General features: G+C 34.9%; 1 protein-coding gene across 1 annotated transcript; it reads left to right on the forward strand.

Annotated features, from left to right (window-relative positions):
* Positions 1 to 197: 197 nt before the first annotated feature.
* Positions 198 to 1,137, forward strand: LOC149383033 (uncharacterized). Its single transcript, XM_089629209.1, has 2 exons — positions 198 to 360; positions 499 to 1,137. Exons 1-2 carry the CDS (start codon positions 276 to 278, stop codon positions 906 to 908), a joined length of 495 nt encoding a protein of 164 aa, XP_089485335.1. The 5' UTR covers positions 198 to 275; the 3' UTR covers positions 909 to 1,137.
* Positions 1,138 to 21,150: the final 20,013 nt, after the last annotated feature.

The raw sequence follows: 21,150 nt of genomic DNA on the forward strand, positions 1-21,150 counted from the left end.
TCATAATTAATTCAACACATTAAGAAATGATCAGTTGATGGATATGAAATTTTAATTTCATATAAAAATAAAAATAAAAGATAAATATTCACGATATAATCATTAGGTTTAGATAGTAGTTGAGAAACTCATCAATTAAAGTTATTAGAGATCATCAAGGCTCAATGGTGCTTCTACAATATGGCTATATATAAAGCCAGAGAATATGATCTCCAAACACATCTCATAAACAGGTCCCCAAAGAAAGAAGGAAAAAACATCAAATTGTTTCCAAAATGAGGACTCATCTATTCAATGGTGCACTTTTGGGACTACTTTTGTTCTCTCTTATGATCAGCCTCTCTTATGCTACTTTTACAGGTACAAATAATTTATATTATATCCTTGCAATTTTCTTAAATTCAGTCACTAGGTTTTTTAGCTTGCATTACATTTATAACTTGACCAATAGTATGACTACTCATGATCTCTCTTTTTTCCATGTATAATGTTATAAAGAGAGTACAACCTCAAAGGATGTGAAAGAGGAAGAGACATTTCAAGAGATCTCATCAATCTTCAAGAAACACCATTTTTCATTTTTCCACAAAAACAAACCCTCAAATCCCGAGCCAAAGCCTCATCCTAATCCCGGTGGCGATCACGAAGACGACAAGCCCAAGCCTAAGCCCAAGTCGAAGTCTAAGTCCGAGTCTAAACCTCATCCCGATCCCGGGTGCGATGACGACAACAAGCCTAAGCCCAAGCCGAAAAAGTCCGAGCCCAAGCCTCAACCGGCTCCGGAGGATCACGGCCCTAAGAAGCCAAGTGAAGAGCCGACTCCGGTCTTCAAGAAGCATCCATTTTTCAAGCACCCGTTTTTCAAGCATCCGTTTTTCTCAAGCCCTAAGAGCCCGTCACATCCTTGAGAATTGGGTTAATTTTGAGGCTTTTGTTGAAACAATTAAGACTATGTGATTTGAGAGTGGTGAGTGTGTTGATGATCAAGTGTGTAATAATGTGGTTTGTGTGTGTGCATTTGAATTGGTTTGATTTATTCATCTGAGCTAGCTCATCAATATGACTTTATTGTATGAACATGGTATTTTGTAATGAGCTTTTTATTATGTATTAATGGTAGTAGTTTTCTTTCTTTCATTAATTTAATTTTATTTAAGCTCATTTTATTTTATTTTTTATGAGCTGCATGCTTCAAATTTATAACTAATACAATTTAATGCCTATTTTAATGGCTTCATTAGTTATTTTATAAAGTATACCAGCTCAGAAAAATAGGACTAGCCCTGTTTAAATCCTCATCTTTTCCCATTTTGTTCAATTAGGGAAAAAAAATGACATTATTGTTCCTTCCATTGAGGTAGATTTTTAGCATATTTCATATTTTTCTCCTAACAATGCTCTACAATTACATATAATTTTATAGACATTGATTTGAAAACAAACTTGAAATAGTGCTCAAATAGGACAATTCCAAATCCCTAATTTTTTTTTCCCATTTTTGTTCCATTTCAAGGGTTTACTTATATATACCAATAATTGTCGTTTTCAGATAGCAGACGACATTAGATATTATGTTCAAAAGTTGTCGTTCAATTGAAGCAAGTAAACGACGTGTAAATAATTGCTCTATGTAAAAGTTGGTCGGATGTGTAGTTTCGTACGAACTAAATAGATACATAAGAAATTGTCTTTAATACCGATTTTTTACTCTAATAGTAAGAATACTCTCTTAATTGATTTAATCCACACAAATATAAAATAGGAGTTCAAAATTATTTCACATCACTAGAACATATAATTTTGTTTGACCCGGAGTCATTAAGAAACTATTTGATAAATTGTGCATGACTTTATTAGAAGTTGAATATCTTCCACCAAATTAGCTAAATTTGCAGTTTATTGCACTTCAAAATGCAGTTTATGTCACTTCAACCAGTATTTCATCTCCAACTCAATACTCCATTTTTTACAACATATTTAATTTATACTTTTTTTATATCCAATCATGCTATACAATTTTATAAATATTATATAAATTTAAAATAATTATATGACTCTCAATAAATACAAAGTAATATTTTTTTAATAAAAAAACACATTACAAATAACATTTAAATACTTGGCAAACAATTATAAAATGAAGTGCAAGTACTAATTATGTGTCTTTGTAAAATATTATAGTTTAGTAATTTTATTTTTAAAGTTTAAATTTATATATATGTCATGTTTTCATGAGTTTTGATCTATGTTCATACAAAATTAGAATGATCTAAAATGATTTTGTTATGACTACCTCTATAATATTAAAATACATTAAATTTTGGGGTCATTTTGTAATTAATGAAATTGATTTTATATTATTAAAATCTCACTCCAAAATGGAGTGGAATAAATATTGAAACTCCATATTTGGAGCTTTTGGAGTTTCATTATTCCTCATTTCATTTATGGAGTGAGAAATGAGATTGGGTCGGAGCAAATCTAACCTCATTTTGTCACATCCCACTCAAAAAATGGAGTGAGATTTGAGATGCTCTTACAGGCTTACCTGGATAATTAGTTAAATAATGCTTGCAGAGTCTTATTTCATAGATCAATTTTCATTCTGTCTAAAATATTTAAGTTTTTCAACATCATGATCTCAGCATTATAAATTTAATTATGTATTTGTTAAACGACAAATTTGTGGCAAATTTTGGTTAATCATTAACAGGAATTATTGGTAAACGGTTGACTAAAGTAATGTTGTTTAGGCTAATCATAGCTAACCAGTTATAAGTTTAATCGAATTATTTTATTATTCATTTCCGTATCAGATTTGATTTCGGCGAGTGGTTGTGACTTGTGAAAGTTCCTAATTAAAAAATAATATATTTATAAAAATTAAAATAACAACTTGTTTAAATAGCTGTTTTAAATGACAAGTATACTTTTTTAAACATAGGTTATTTATGTAGTTTACATATTTTGAAAGTATAACACATATTTGTGAATTTTGTGTAGTCAAATTGAAATTACCCATTAATTTAGAATATAATTAGCCATTTAAAATTTTAAAATACTATCTATTTTGAAGAAGAAAAAAATTATATAATACTTTTCAAGCATCCCTTTTCAATCATCCGTTTTCCTCAAACCCTGAGAGCATTGGGTGTTTCTTTTGAATCTATATTTGTTGAAACAATTGAGAATATATATATAATTTGAGTGAGGTGAGTTCGAGATATGTTGATGATCAAGTGTGTAATAATGGGCGTGTGTATTTGAATTGGTTTGGACCACGACTTTAAAAAACTTTTGGAGCTAGTGTGTAATTATCAATTAACCTGTGCTTGTGGGATTGAACCACGACCTTCAATTTGAAAATGACGTGAAATTGGTGTGGAATTACCGACTAGTTTATACTATGCTTAGGAACCCACGACCTCATCAATATGGCTTTATTGTATGAACGTGGTACTTTATTTATGTATTAATGGTATTCATTTTTTACATTCATCAGGTTACGTTCGTATATTTGTTTTAATGCAAAATCTGCATGCATGCATATGCCCAAAACCAAAACTATAAAATCCATTGCAATATCATATATATGTATATATTAAAATTTATGTTGATCCTTAATGCCTGCCCATTTTTTCCCATGTTGTTCCATTTCAAGGGAGCATATACTTACAAGAATGTCGTTTTTATCCACAGAAAAACGACACTACATATGTTTAAACCATGTCGTTAGTTAATTTGAATCAAGCAAACGACGTGTGAGAGACATGATTCCTCTATATAAAAGTTGTGCATGTGTACTATATACGAAATATATAGATACAGAAAAAAATTGACTTTTAACAAAAAAATTTGTTTAACTTTAAACTCAAGAATGCTTTATTAATGAATTTACTTGACAAAAAAAATTAATAACAGCTCAAAATTTATTTATATCACTGAAACACATAACTTTATTTGTCCCGGAGTCATTAAGAAACTATTTGATAATATGAGCATGACTTTAAAAGTTGAAGATCTTACACCAAGTCAGACTTACCCGAATAATTAGTTAATAATGCTTGCAGTCTTATTTCAATAGATCAATCTTCATCCCTGTCTAAAAAAAAATCAACAACGTGATCTCAAAATTATTAATTTAATTCTGTTTGTTTACCAACAATTACAACAAATGGTAAATTTGTGACAAATTTTGGTTAATCATTAACAGGGACTATCGGTAAACGGTTTACAAAAATAATTTCGATAAGGTTAATCACAGTTAACCAATTTTAAATTAAATATCGATTTTTTTTAATTATTCATTTCCTTCTGAAAATAAATTTGGACGACCGGTTTAAAGTTCTCTTTCGAAAATAATATATAGTCAAAGTAGTAACAGTTGGTTTTTCTTCTTGTTTGTCTATACTCTCAACTAAAACAAATGTTTCCGTTTATAATCCTCTATTATAATTACAACTATATTTTTTTAATTTTGACTTTTCTTCTTCTTCTTCTTCTTCTTCTTCTTCTTTTGGATACATCAAATTCAAATAGGGAACCAATTCGTCTTTATTCAAAACCCCGCAGTCAATTTAGACGGATAGGAAATTGTGTGTATTAATTAATTTATTCATGTGGTACCTAGTATAGTCTATTGGTAATTTCACAGCACATCCTGTGTGGAGGTCGTGAGTTCAATCCACAAAAATAAAATTAATTTATGTATATACATACGTATAATTTTTTTTTTTTTATAGAAGTGCTCCTCAAGATAATATATTGATAAAAACCAAATATTTAGATTACAAAAATAGCACAAATGAAATTCAAAAACTTCTACATGAACAAGATGAAATATGGATCACAAACAATCATAAATACAACAAAATAACATGTGGATTACCCGTCTATGCAGATAATCAAGCATTCTCAGAATACTATACGAATCACGAATGGAAACGTCGGTCTTCGCCTGTTGTAGATTGCGGTTTCAGGGTCCTTGCCCGACTGAGAGCCACGTTTAAAAAAAATCATACTTTAGATATGAGATTCAGATATGAAAAAACTAACCACACTCCGATATTGAAGATCGGACAGTACAAAACCAGATCTTTTAAGTCTGGATAATTGATACATAATGAAACAAAAAATCAAAACATAAAAAGGAAAATAAAGATAAAAGATACATTTCCCTATATCGAGAGTTTTCTATTGATCGAGAGCACTAAAGTCTCCGTCTCCCAGAAGAGGCGACTGCACCCTATATTGAAAACACAAGTATTGAAGTTTTTGAGAGAGAAAAGGAAAGAGCAGCCAAGTCATACATATACACAGTTTTTAAAAAAAAAAAAAAAAAAAAAAAAAAAAAAACCAGTTGTTATATTATTATTCTTGTTCTTTTGACTAAAACACAAGCTACAAACTTTGACTCTCTCAAACTGTTATTTTTTCAACCCCATTTATTATATTAACAACTGGTCAATCAATCCACCTTGAAGAGCTTACTCAAAGATCATATTTTTTTGTATATAATAGGGCTTTTAAGGCTTGCTTGAATACCCAGTATATTATCACAGTCCCAACCAAAATAAAAATAAAAAAAGCACCAAACAATCAACAATATCAAGTATGATGAAACAAGTTTCTCTTTTCCGTTTGGCAGTGCTGGGCTTATTGCTTTGTCTCTTGGCCACGACCCTTTTTCAACTTTCCTCAGGTAATATAAATGAGATCATAATTATTTGTACTTTAAAATAAATAAATAGATTTTTATAGTTTTCTAAACTTATTTTATGGCTTTAGTTAAGCGAGGTGTTAAAAACTCTTGAGTAGTTGTAGTATTTTTTATTTTTTTTCTTATAAATTGCTTTTTGTAAAATCAAATTATAATAAAAATTATAAAATATACAATAAATAATGAATTCTTGCAGGCCCAGTATTCCTCTAGCTAGGTACTAACGATTATAGTTTTTTCATGCACAACTATGAAAATAATTAAAAAAAGAAACTGGTACGTACGTACCGCTATTAAAAGAGTTAAATGCATATTGTGTTTCCCTTTCAACGCATTCTTTGTTGGTGTTATTTTGTATTATCAGCTGCAGAAATGAAGGAAGATTCTCTCAAACTAAAGGGTCGCTTTCTAAAGAAATTAGCGCATCAAGTTTCTAGAGATCCAACTCTTCTTTACTTCAACAAAAAAGTCCCACATCTCGAAGTACAAGTTCCACCACATTTCTAGAAGAATGTATATTACATATATATCTCTTCTGTGGAATAATATCGTAATGTAATTTAAAGCATACTAAAATAAGGGAGTCGAGTGAGTAACTCTTTATCTTTTTCTAATAAGCATGTGGTGAAAGAAAAACTATGGGTATTATAGGTCATGTATTGTTATTATTTTCTACCATATAATCATATAATGGTCGCGAGATTTGGTTTATTAATAATGAATACATTATTGAATGTTGATGGATTTTTGTTTTATATATATATATATATACATATATATATATATATATATATATATATATATATATATATATATATATATATGATTTGTTTGTTTTGATCTAGCTTTATTAGTTCTGAAGGGTCCGGGTGTTCCATTTATGTACCTGAACCTGTGATTATTTGTAATTATATGGTTTAAATCTGTGATGATGAATTGATAATATTTTATTGGTCTGCGATTTGTTTATGAATTGATTACATTCGTGATTCTAGTAGTTCAGAAATGAAAAAAAAAAAAAACACATAGATCAATGCACAATATGTTTATTTAGGTTAGTGTTAAACCTGTTGAAAGACATGCATGAAGTAGGAATGGAGATATATCCACAGATCTAAATTTCAGTTTTGTAAAACTGTTGGGTTGACTTTGAACTGGATATTCCATTTACGTTGACCTAATTTCCGAAGAAATGGTTCAAAGGGAAACGGAATTATATGCGGCCGAAACTAGGTCTTGCCGTTAAAAAATTTAGTCAATTTTCCACAACGGGACTGACCTGTTGTGGAATCGTGGAGGTTTCCACAACGGTACTCGTCCCGTTGTGGAATCCCTAAGATTCCACAACGGGACGAGTACTGTTGTGGAAACCTTACCACTAGTACAAAATACAAAATATAGCATCAAGTGCGACTTTTTTGCACCTAAAAGTGCAAAAGTCGCACCCGATGATACTTTCAGACACGATTTTAGATGCGACAAACACTAGTAGAAATATGAGATTGAATGACACTATTTGCACGTCAGTTTTTATACAAATGTCGTGCAAACCCCCGAACCGCAGTGTAAAATATGTTTGCCACAGCCCAGTTGAGTTTTTCCCAGTTTGCACGTCACTTTGTGTAAGTGTCGTGCAAACAATGTCGTTCAAACACTCGAACCGTGGCGTAATTTTTCTTTGCCGTGGCCTTGGTGTTTTTTTCTCAGTTTGCACGACATTTTCTGGTTGTGTCGTGCAACCTTAAAAGTTCACGATTGGTACGACACTAAAAGTAATTGTTGTGCAATAACAAAAATATTTTAAAGCTTCTTTTAATTTTTCAACTCAGTTTTCATTTTTCTCTAAGTCTAGATTCTTCTCCTACTTTACCTTCGCCCTCTACTTTTCTTCCTCTTCATCTTTGTCGTCAATTCTATTTCTTCACCATCGATTCCTCTGTCTTCGTCATGCACGCACAACCTCTCTACCACCGCCGACCTAGACGAAAGACCTCGATTTCCAGGTTTGCCCTCTCTCTATCTCTCTCCGATTTTTTTCTAGGGCATTGTTTGCATTTTCCAAGTTTGCCCTTATTTTCTCGACCACACGATCTCCAACTAGAATTTCTTCTACACCATGCCGGAGTGCGAGTGACGTACGACTCCAGTATTCATCTTCCCTATCTTTCTTGGATTTGTTTAGAGAAATTTCTAAGGTTTGAGCTTTTATCTTTTTTCCCTATTTCTTTTCGGTTTGGCTTGCTATTTGAGGATTTCGGCATAAAGTCATGAACAATGTTCAAAATATCGGGATATATCGGTGATATATCGCCGATATATCGTTTTTTGAAGAGTCTCGGTAAAATATCCGTTGTAATCGTTATCGTTTTATAAATATCGTTAAAATATCGATGATATATCGACAAAATATCGTTTTTTTAGTAGTTAAAAATTCCAAAATATCGACAAAATATCGTCAAAATTTGAAAATATCGTTTTATTTGTTTGTTTTTTAATTTTATTTTTTTCTTTATTTTTTATTTATTATTTCTTACTATTTATATCTTTTACTTATTAATTTTACTTAGTATAATGATATTATCAATATTTCCTTATTTATATTTTATAATACATATAAATATATGTATGACAAATAACGTAATATATATATATATATAATATCTATACTAAATTACTAATAGACTAAATAATTAAATATATAATACTATTCTTTTTTATTATTTTAAAGAAGATTTGTAATGTAGTACAAAAAATATTACAATTTCTTTGAAAAAATTTATTTCATTACATTTTTTTAATATTGAGAAAGTAATGTAAATATTAATAATGTATATCTATAAGAAAAAAAGTTATAGGTATATTTTAAATTTGATTTTTTTATTAGAAATTTAAAATTATAAATAGTGGTACATATTTTATTATATTTTGTTATAAGATTTTTGTCGATATATCCGTTGATCACGCCCAAATTGTGCAGTCGCTAAGCGGTCGTTGGTAGCACAAAGAAAGCGGAGTCGTATCCACGAGGAGGCTAAAACTGAAAATTAAAACTAAAACCAAACGTCAAGTGGTAAATGAAATATAAAAATGAAGAAGATTGTTTAGAGATTAAAAGGTTTATAAAATCAATGAGAGGAAAACACAAGGCGTCGGGTTACTCAATTGCTCCGTTTACCAATTACCAATACGGTTCCACACTTATAACTCAATTACAAGTTTCACATCCCAAACAAGTAATCGGAAAATCAACATTAAGATCAACCAAAAAACTCATGTATTAATTTAAGAACAAACTCTTTCAATTAAAACCGTGAATAAAATCTCGTTGACTAAACCAAAACGACGATATATCAAATTGATTATAACGCAGTAAAGAATTAGTCTAACACAATAATATTCTTCTCACAAATTTCATAGGCAATCCCTAAACTTACAATATATCGAATCGACAGAATTGTAATAAAAGAAAAGCAACAAAATAAGTGTTATAAGAAATTGATACTCTTTAAAAATCACATAAATCAAACATGACTAAATTCATATGAAAAATAAAAGAGTATAATTTTATGAGAGGAGAAAAGAGTTTGATTCATAAATAATTTAAACATTAAAGCACAACAAGTGGAACCATAATCGGTTAGGTAAACTTATGCAATTGAGATCGCCGTTAGCCTTGCTAGAAACTTAGCCAAGAACACAACTCATTCTTACAAAATTTTAGAGAAAATATGAGAGAATAAAATGATATTATTTAACTAATTTTCGGAATAAAATATATGGTGTCCAAAAACTAAGCCAAAACCTCTTATTTATAGTGTTTTAGAGGTGGCAAAATAAAGGGAAACTAAAATAAAATGGAAACTAAATATTACACACATAAATGGTTATTTTGAGGATTGATTTGAGTATTATTTGAAGCTTCATACGCTGATCATGTGAAGAGAAAGAGAATATTGCCTTGTCATTCATTGCCATGTGCCTTGTTGTCATTGGTTTCCTTGAAAGATGATTGAGACGTGGCACAAAGTAATTGGAGAATGTACTAAATGCCTTGAATGATGATTGTGTGAATTCTGCTCTTGATGGCTTGATTTGGAGAGCACAATTACTTAATTATTCCTTGAATCCTGGAAGTGGTATATACACTCAATGGTTGCACGTGAAGGAGGTGAGATGCAGGCTTGCGATTGTCAAATACTTTGTTGTCGTGATGAATCTTTTATATTTATGTTATCACAATTAATCCTACAAAATAAATGTATCATATCAAATCTTTGTAGACCAAATATAGATATTCTCTAATAAAATTATAATCAGTAATATCAAGAGAATATTCAAATGAATCCAAATTATTTTGAATAAATATTAACAATTAAACACAAAAATAGCACACTTTTGTGTACTAATCATCCGTCAATATATATCACCGATATAATCGGTAGTCGGTATTAAAATTGTTATAGAATATCCGTCGATCCTCGTTATATCCGTAAAATCAAAACTTCGGTATGGGTATCGATATCGATATCGATATTTTGAACATTGATCATGAAGAAGAAGAGGATTTGACATCACAGTGTTCCTTGTTCTCGTTTTTTGGTAAGAAACCTTAAAATCCCATTTATTGAATCCCAGTTAGGTATGTAATATAGGGATTTCGGTCAATGCTGATTGGTTTCAGATTTGAGTTCGAAATTGAGGATTTATTTTTTATTTTTAGGGTTCTTGATTTTAAATAAACATATATAGTAGTTCCTTATTTCAAATTTGTGGTGTTCGGTGCATATTTAGTTTTGTGTTGGGTCTAAATCTTTCATAAATTCATCAATTATAGATTTCATTCTCTCTGAAAGCGATTTTGCATTTGAAACCTTAAACGACTCACTTTCTCAAATATGTTATATTTGGAACAGAGTGCTTACTAAAGCTTCTACTCATGCTGATATTGACTTGAATTTCTTAGGGATGTGTCGTGGAAAAAGCTTCATGGGCCTATTGGCAAAGAAAATGGTTTGATTTTAATGGTGATATACGAGAGTTATGGATGAGTGTTTATTTCTTTATTTTTGTTTGATGAAGATCTTCTCGTTCTTAAGCTTTTCTTTCTTTATCATATATGTTATAATAAATGGTATATGGATTGTGAAACTTACTTAGATTATACTGTTTGTGTGATCAAGCAATTATGAAGATTGGACTATCAATAAAAGGCTATATAGTGGCACACAAGGGGATTCCTTTTGCTCTGTGCCGTGCTGGAGAAAGCTGAAATCACCAAAGTAACACCTCATGTGGATAATTTTTATCTTACTAAAAGTGTTTCTTAGACTATAAATAAGATCACATGTTTCTTGTTTGTTACAGGGATGGTATAAAAATGAGTACTCATCTTTCACTTTCTTTTTTGTTTTTATTTCTTGCTTTTTTTTTTTTTTTTTTTGAAGGAGGTGAGCTTCATTAAAATGAACCAGAAACAAACAGACCCTCACAGCGGGAGGGATATCCGCAAGTCGTCGCTAATTATTATTTTTTTATTATTAATTTTTTTCGTCGTTAATTATTAATTTTTTATGGTTTTTTTGTTTATGAAATTCTAAAATGAAAAATCAAATAAAAACCAAATTATATTATCCAAATCAACAAATATATAAAATCCGGTTACAGAGGCTGATCGGCCGGTATTTATCAAGCATCGTCGCCCCGTTGACTTTCGGAATAAGGACCACGAACGCATGGTTGATGGATTTGAGCATGCGTCCATGGCTGAAGAAGTCTCGGATAAAGGATACCACCTGATTGCCAATCTCCTTCCAGTATGATCGGAAAAAGACTCCCTGGAGGCCGTCGAGGCCCGGTGCCTTTAGCGGGTGCATACTCCAAATGGTGCTTTCAATCTCTTCCCGGGAAGGAACCTCCTCCAAGGCTGCGTTCTCCTCTTGGGAGATCATCGGAGAGATCAAATACTCGAGCCCTTCTGGCTCCTCGGTTGGACCTGCCGAATAAAACTCACGAAACTTTGCATTAATGTGATTAGCGATACCTGCCCGGTTATTCAACCACACCCCGTTCTCTGTGCATAGGTTGTCGATGAAGTTGCGTTTGTATCGGATGAGCGTCGAGGTGTGAAAGAACTTGGTATTGGTATCGCCGTCTCTGTACCACAATTTCCGGGACTTTTGACGCCACATATTATTGAGCCCCATCTCTAGGCTGCTCAGCTCTCGCGTCACTTCAGCTTCTTGCTTACTCACACCCAACATCTGTTTGTTTAAATGCCACAACAAATATATATATATATATATATATATATATATATATATATATATAATTGCTTGTAGATTGCCTCAAGTACATAGCATCGCCTAGATATATTCTTGGACCTATGGACTATTACATATGTAATCTCCTTTGTCCTTTCCTTTGTATCATTTTTTTTTTATGTAGGTTTAATTTCCTTTGTTTTTTTTATCCTATATCTTGAATACTTGGTCCTTTTTCTTTCTTGTTTTTTTTTTTTTTTTTTTTTTTTTTTTTTTTGCCTATTGGCTCGATGACTTGTTCTCAAGGATGTTTCGAATAAAAACTACAGTGGGCAATTGACTACTACATATGTTTTCTCTTTAACTCCTTTCCTTAGTATCATTCTTGTTATGAAGTTTTAATTTTTCTTTTTGCTTTTTTGATCGCATGTCATGGATACTTGGTCCTTTTTCCATCTTGTATTTTTTTTTCCTATTGGCTCGATGACTTGTTTCTCAGGGATGTTTTGAATAAAAATTACAGTGGGTAAATAACTTTTTCGACGGGGAGCTTGATATCTCTGTTGACAATGTGAGCGTAGTCTTCATTTAAAAATAGCCAAAGGTAGATGCTAGCTCTTAGCTTAATTTTTCATTGTTTTCTTAGATATACGACTCAAAGAAATACCAACTTGTTTAGACTTTTATAATAATATTATATCAGTAAGTTTGCCTAGATATATAACTCACAGAATTACCAACTTATATCTGTCTAACTTGTTTGTGTTTTTAGCTTATTTTAAAAAAGAATTCTAATTTTGTATCTTTAAATCTTGCAGAAAATTATTTTATTCTGTATTTTTGTTGATAAAAATAGTTAATTCATCGTATTTTTTGTTTCAGGTTTTTATAGAAGAAATCTGCCGGGACATCGACATGTCGAACTCGAATGTTGCTGCATTACTTCAACCCGTTGGTGCGAACGCGAGTGGAGTCGTTGGAGTGAAGAAATCCTGCAAGTTGTTGTAGGAAGGTGCTCACTTGACAGTCTATGGAACCGATTGCTCCACTGAAGAAGGAACCGGGTTAAACTCACAACCTGAATTTGTCTCAAGAGAATTTTGAATTGGTATAGATTTTTCTTTTCATTCGACTAATCGGTATTGAGTTGTTGAACCTTAGTTAGTCTCATTTTGTTATAGATGGTGAAAATAATTCGAAGTCAAACTTCTGTTCTCCTTTGATTCTTATTTTGGTTATTTATTTTGGGATAGTAATAAAAAATTAAATGAATTAATTATTAAAAACGGCAACAGAGACTCAAAGCAGTCGCTGTAGCCAATTTTTTTTTATATAAAAAAATGAAGTCTTGCACGACAGTTTATAAATGTCGTTCAAACAAAGCTGGCACGACAGTTTTAAAAACTTGTCGTGTAAGCTTCCACGACATAGGCTTGCACGGCACAAATTAAGTGTCGTGCAATTTGTACTAGTGAAACTCGCTCTCGAAAATCCGCACCTAATGCTTTTAGGTGCGAAAAGTCGCACCTGAAAGTCATGATTATCAGGTGCAACACATTTAGGTACGACTTTTTGCACCTAAAGTCGCACCTAAATTAACTCCAAAACACTCTATAAAGGTGGGATAAAGAGAATCAGATGCGACAATTCGCATCTGATACTTTAGCGCCAAAAGTATCGCTCGTGACTAGTCGCATCCGATGCTCTTTCCCGCCTAATATTTTGGCGGGATACAAGAGTATCAGATGCGACTAGTCGCATCCGATACTTTTGGCAATAAAGTATCAGATGCGGCTAGTCGCATCTGATACTCTATATCCTTCTTTTTTTTTTTTTTTTAATTTTCATATGCTGATTCTATTAGAATCAGCATATAATTTTTATTCTAAAATTAATTATATAATATTTATAATAATAATATAATATTAATTATATAATAGTAATCATAATAATAATTATATAATATTAATTAATATACAATATTAATTAGATCATTATAATAGAAATTTGATAATTTACATTCGATTAATTAAAAAAATTACAATCCTACTCCTTTTGTTTCCCCTTTCCACTCTGAGAGTACCAATCCTTGATTGCACGACCTCTTCTTTCGCCCGAACTTCCTCGTGCACCTTGGCGTTCTGGTGCGCTGCCGCTCGGACGTTGTCGCTGAAACTCTACTGAATCTGACATCTGAGCATTCGTCATTGAAGTTGATGGCGGCGTCATCTGGGGGACGTCTGCATGGGAGACGGATGATGCTGTGTGTAGGCGAAGAACTGTTGCTGAAAGGCCTCCATCTGAGCTCGTTGCTCACGCCTCATCTCTTCCATCGCGACCTGTTGTGCGACCAACGCTTCTTATAGCTCGCTAACCGTAGGATCTAGAACGCGCCTCGATGACGAACCTGATGACGAGCTATCGTCCTGAGCCCGAGCCAAGAGATACGAGGATCTCGAGATCGAGGGACCTATCCCGACATACCAATCTTGACGTTGCCCGAGAACTGTATCCATCGCATACTGCTCCACCTGGTCTATGTCAAACGTTTGGCCTGACTCTGTTGCTTGTCGTTGAATATCCTCGACTTGAGTTCTGATTCGCGCCTTTAAACATATGTTAAAAAAAACTATTAAGATTATCGAATATTGATTATTAAGTAATTAACTTAAGTAATTAACACAAGTAACTTACAAATGCTTGTTTTGCCCAATCTGTCGTCCAGTTGCCTTCATCATCTTGATGGTTTTTCTTCCACGTGTCTAACACCGAGCCCAAGGTCCTATCTTCCCTACTCTGCAGTTTTTATCAAAATATGAGTAATGTATCTATTGCAAAATAAATATTACAAAATTAGAATAAACTTACGTTCAAATGTCGATGAGCCAAGAAATAAATCGACCCTTGTGTGGACTTCGTTTTCTTGTTCTTCGAATTATTCCTGTTGCGATTAGACTTTTTCTGCAAATATTAAATTGCGTTATAATTCGATTTGATAGAAGATAACATAATTTTTTTGAATTATACATTACCTTCCAATTGTCGGTTGTGAACTCCTTTATCATTTTCTCCCAATCGTCTTTCTGATATCCTTTTGGGATTTCTTTCTTGGCGACATTTATTTTCCCGCAAAATTTGCCTAAGAACGTCCCTGATAATCTAGACTTTTGTTACGCCTCATTCGCTTTGCATCGCGAATGATAGTCTGGTCAATCTGATGGCGAAAGCAATCTGCTAGTAGCAGCTCGTCGGTCTCATCATCCTTGTACACGAAAGTGTACTCGGAATGAAATGCGCTCAGAATATTGCACAACATCTGGGGCGTCACTTCATTCCAATCACGAACTGTGACCGGGATATGGACTTTCACCAAAGCGCCGACGCGGTTGTTGAATACTTCTACCTTTTTTTTTATTGTTTTCCTTACATCCTGGTAGAAGGTTTGGTTGATTGGGTCCCACTTAACAACCTTCGCACCGAGTACCCCATGTGCTGCTTTTGCCGAAGTAGAGCCGGTCGTTGGTCCCCTTGTTTTCTTAGGACTTTGGGAACCCGGTGTCTTTAGCGGAGACTCACCTCCACCTGCTCCCGGAGTATGTAGCAGAGACTCACCTGCATCTGACATCCTATAAGATGAAAACAATATTAGTAAATAAAAATTAGTTTTCTGTTTTTTTAAAGAAACGTAGACGGCACCACGGATTTTATTATTAACAAACCTCACATATGGCGGAGGAAAACCGTGGTTACATACTAAAAAGATATTACTCATTCATCGTCATCACTGCCTATAATGTTAGTATTCTCTTCTATATCGACATCAACATCTTCTCACTAAAAAATGACGCGTCTCTCATATTCCTCATCGTCTTCTTCATCATCGTCAACGACAGTCACTGACTCAGCTTCATCGGTTTCGTGTTGATTATTCAGACGCTCGATGTTTGACAATTCTATTTTCAATGGGATCGAGGCTGAGGTGGAGGGGTCAACTTCAGGAATGTCCCAAATCCCTCGATGATTGCATTCCTGGATGATTTCCCAATCGGCGCCTTTAACAAGATCTTCGATGTAAAAAACTTGTTTCACCTGAGTCGCGAGTACGTACGGCTCCTCTGTAAACCACTGTTTCGCGGTATAAGCACTTTTTTCTCAAGTAGTCTTATCGGTGTGCACTAGTCGGTTTGCATGATATTTGTCACCGTACCAAATGCATTTGAACAATACAACACTACAGTTATGCATACAGTTCACCACGATGACGTCTTCCATTCGACCATAGTAAGTGAAATCATCCACAACCACGCATACACCGCTATTCTGAGTGACTCGTTGGTTATCGCGACGACAAGTGATGAACTTCACGCCGTTTACGAAGCAGCTCGGATATTGATAGGCAACTTGAAGGGAACTGATAGAAAGCGAATAGAGCTCGTCAGACATGTCAGAGCCATTATATCAAAAATTTGGTTACGAAACAAAGCATTGACTAGCACTTGTACGTTTATCAAAAAACTGATATTGTGTTATTACTTTTTTCTCAAACCAAATTTTGAATCTCTTTCTATGTTCCGCTTCAATATCTCGAACTCTAGATTCGATCAAGAGATCCAAATGCTCACTATTGTTAAAAACATTACTCAAATAGCAATAAATACAACAATGAAACGATTTAGAAAACACGTGGATCAATAACTTACATCAAATATGGATCCACTTCAGGACAGTTGGTATAGATAAACCACTCCGCCTTCTCTTTCTGTTCATCGTCTAATACTATTCGCTTCATCATCCCATAAGGCACGCACATCTCGGATCGAAAAACAACGAGCTCTCGCAGTTGAACTTCATCGACACTTTTCTTATCTTCAAGATACCTTGCAACGAACGTTAGAGCTTCTTCTACAACATAAGCTTCCGCAATAGAGCCTTCTGGTCTAGCTCTATTTTTGACAAAATGTTTTAACGTCCCAAGGTATCTCTCAAATGGGTTCATCCACCGCATTTGCACCGGGCCACCATACAATGCTTTCTCTGATAAATGAATCTCCACGTGAACCATGATCGTGAAAAAGTAGGTGGAAATATCATCTCAAGCTTACACAAGATCTCGATGATGGACTCTTGCGCATTTTCAAGATCTTCTGCTCTCAAGGTTCTCTAACTTATCAACTTAAAAAAGTTGCAAAGCTCAGAGATCGTCTCCTGTATTTCCATTGGCACAAAAGGGTAAATACCAGCAACCAACAACCTCTGCAAGATTACGTGGCAATCGTGCGACTTCAAACCTGTGAGTTTCCCGTCAGCAGTCACTTTTTTCTTCAAATTCCCAGCCATCTCTGAATTTGACAGATTGGAGAACTCGATAAATCGCTGCCTCTGATCAAGGGTTAGAGTGTATGATACTCTCAGTTTGTACAACATATCCCCTTCTTTTTTTTTAAGTGGAGAGCGGTCTTGATGTCCAAGTCCATTAAATCAAACCTCGTTTTCTTGGTGTCGTAGTTCTTCTTTTCTAAGCTGAGCATAGTTCCGAGAAGATTCTTGCACACGTTCTTCTCTATGTGGATGAAGTCCATGTTTTGCTTCAACTCCAAATCTGACTAGTACGATAACTCGTAAAAGATGTTTTTCTTGGCCCAATTTAGTTCGCACTCGGCTCGCTTTCATTTTCTGCCCACAGAGCCGACGTGTTTGCCAATTAACGTGCAAGACACACTAGCCAACTGAGCGAGTATATCTTGCGGAGTCAAATTCTTGGGTTTACTGCGTTTCTCGTGGCGATCCTTGTAGTGATCGGTGCTTTTCCTCAATCGGTGACGCGTACGTAAGAATCGACGATGGTCATAGTAGACGATCCTATTTTGACTGCAGAGACGGCGTGTCAAGGTTGCACGTGGGGCAAGCGAGATACCTTGGCCACTCCATCCCGATAAATATGATCGAGCCGGAAAATCGTTTATTGTCCGGAGTAGTGCGGCACGCAATCGAAACACTTCATCGTTGGCACCATCTCGAACGTGGAATCCAGTCTCCCACAGTTCTTTAAGCTCTTCAACAACTGGCTTCAAGAACACGTCCATGTCTTTTCCTGGTGAGTGAGGCTCCGGGATCAAAAGCGTCAGCATCAGGTACTCTTTCTTCATGCATAACTGTTGCGATTTTTACGCGCGTAAGTGCACGTGTCGCTCAAGTAATATAGTGAATTAAGTACGAGTGTCGATCCCACGAGGAACAAGTTTAATTAGCAAACGAATCAACTAGCACGAATTGAACTAAAAGGAAAGATGGAAAGATGTCACAAATTATTGACAAGTTTTAAAACAATTAAATAACAAAATAATCAAATAAAAGTTGTAAGCAGAAAGAGATGCTAAGGACCAAGGCTTCACGGGTTTATTCAACGGTTTGGATATACGAATTTGACGCACAATCAATAAACAACTCACTACTCTTTGCTAACCATACTCACAGAATAATATTGCTAAATCTCTCTCGAGCATCTAACAACCTATGTCAAAATTAGGAAAATCTTCTCTCGATCTCAATCCCTAACAAAAACATGCATTCATAACAAGAGAATTCACACGATTCTATGGCAACCTAACTATCTCTAGCCTAGGCATGCATCATAGTAATTCAAACCAAAACACTAACAACCTAATCTTTCTCAAGCATCAAGTTGAAGTATAAAAATCATGAACAAGGTAGCTAATCTCGAACAAGCATTAAAAACGGATTTGAATTAAGCAAAGTAGTAGAGAATGGAAGTTGAACTTCAATATATTAAATCATATCCATAACCGCATCCTAAACCCGCTACGCCGTAGTCCTTAATGGAATTAGTTCATGGCGTAGCGAGAAAACAAAAATAAAATAAAAGAAAAAGAAGTAGAAGAAACCATAATTGAAAACTAAATTAAATACTAAAATACGGGTGTTCAAGAGTAAAAGAGAAGAAGAAAACTGTAATTGGCGCGAATTGATGAAGAATGGCTCTCCTCTTTCTCTCTATCTCTCCCAAACGCTAAGAAAAACAATGAAAAAGTGCCAAAAGTCCTAAACAAGAGATTGAGAGGTGTATTTATAGGCCTAGGTCGAAATCCTTGGGTTTTTCTTAATTTTCGGAGCAGATTGGGTAATTAAAAGTGATCCAACGGCTCAGATCGACTCCAAATCCGTGTTTCCTCTTTTTTTGTCTCGGCGGACCTCGCGGCGCGCAGTTCGAGGGTCGCGCCGTGATGTTGACATTCCGGAAGACCTCGCGTTCCGCGCTTCATGCTCGGAGATCGATTTCGGCGATTTTCGGAACCTCGCGGCGCGACTCCCTAGGGTCGCGCCGCGCGCTTTTTCTTCCCCCCCGCACCGATTTTGTAACGGCCATAACTCCTAGCTCCGATGTCCGATTCTTGCAAATAAATATGCGTTGGAAAGCTAAGAGAGAGGTCTATCCAATCATGGAATTGGATCATCCAAAATATTTACTTCAAACTCTCAGAATTTTTCACAAGAGGACGCTGTATTTCTTCTTTGCTCTAAGTTGGCGAAAAGCTTCGAATCTTCTCAAAATGGCTCCGTTACTTCACGTGATGCTCTACTAACCTCTTTAATACCTCATTGGCCTCTAAAACCTACAAGTCTCTCAAAAAACACACAAAAAATATCACAAATACTCGAGAACAAGCTCGGATTTAGTCGGGAAAATAGGAGTTTTCCGCGTGATTAACGCACCTATCAATAACGGTGGCGGCAAGTTGTATCTAGTCAATACCATAGGGCACATGCTGTACAATAGACTCATTTGTCCAAACGAGTTGAACCTATCCGTAGCTAGTCCAAGCCAACACGTTTCAAGGCTCTGCAGGAAAGACTGGGTATCTCTCGTCCAGGTTTTTCCACGTCGTACCGCCCGCAGGATATCGCATAACACCAGCTTCCCCGACGCGATCTCTTTCGTGCCGCGGCATCAGAAGCGACGTGTGTCGAGACGTCTACAACTGCTTCAATCGATCTTTCAGGGGAAAATATCGCAAAATATTTTGCGGTATCATTTTCCCAGTTGGCTTCCATCAGCTCTCGTTGCATACTAGGCACACGTCGGCTTTCGCGAGATCTTTTCGGAATAGGACACTGTCGTTAGTACACGCGTCTATCATCCCGTATCCCATGCCAAAACGCTTCAACTTCGCCTTTACCTCGTAGTGCTTCTCCGGAATTCGATTACCAGCTGGATGAGACTTCCTCAAGAGTTGCAAGAGTTCTGTGAACGACTTGTTCGTCCAATGGTTCGTGACTTTGAGGTGCATCAACGAAACTTAGAACGACAAAGAAGAAATTTTTTTTTGCATCCAGGGTACAATTCCGCTTCCAACTTCGCGAAGAGGTCTTCCACTTGCTCCTTTGCAAGCACCTCGCTCTGGTTCGGCTCTGTAGGATCGTCGAAATCCTCGTGATCCCCGATATCCTCCACAGCTCCTATTCCTCTCTGATATGTTCCTCCGATGGCATCTTCTTCATGATGAAGGACAAGACGATCGAGCTCGCCGTGATGATACCATTCTATGTAGCCTGGGGTAAACCCCTTATTCAGCAGATGATTCCTAACAACCCCGATGTCGTGCTATCTCACGTTGTTGCAAGGCTTGCAAGGACACCGAAAGTTTCCATTTTCGTTAGGGAATCTTCTTGCAGCACGGATAAACTCGTTGACCCCGGTTTTATACTCCAAGGTCGACCGATTGTTCTCCGTGATCCAATCTCTACTTGGAATAGACATTGACTTGCTAAACAGAAGAGAAAATGACAATCATTAATTGACCTCTAATTGTAAGGTTGATATTATTAAAGGACCGAGAACTAATTTAGAAGAATGAGATAGAGATTGTGAAATGTATGTCGATTTTGAAAATGGATTTCGAGACTAGTTAGTTCAAAACTCTACCGAAATTTTGGCAGAGTTTCCCCTAAAATACTGATAAACCAAAACCTGCAAACTAATTTAAAAACATATAAAATCCAACCAGAAACTATCCTATCAATTAACTCAGCTCTAAACCGAGCCTCCGTGGCACGGTCACAATATTTTATACATGAACAATCGAAATAATCAAAAGAAAAATAAAGATATAACATTTGAACTTAACATTCCAATATCAATAAACTAAACTAAAC

This window comes from Urtica dioica, chromosome 10, assembly GCF_054948205.1.
Source record: "Urtica dioica subsp. dioica isolate 48M chromosome 10, U.dioica_male_clone48M_v1_H2, whole genome shotgun sequence".
NCBI classification, from domain to species: Eukaryota; Viridiplantae; Streptophyta; class Magnoliopsida; order Rosales; family Urticaceae; genus Urtica; species Urtica dioica.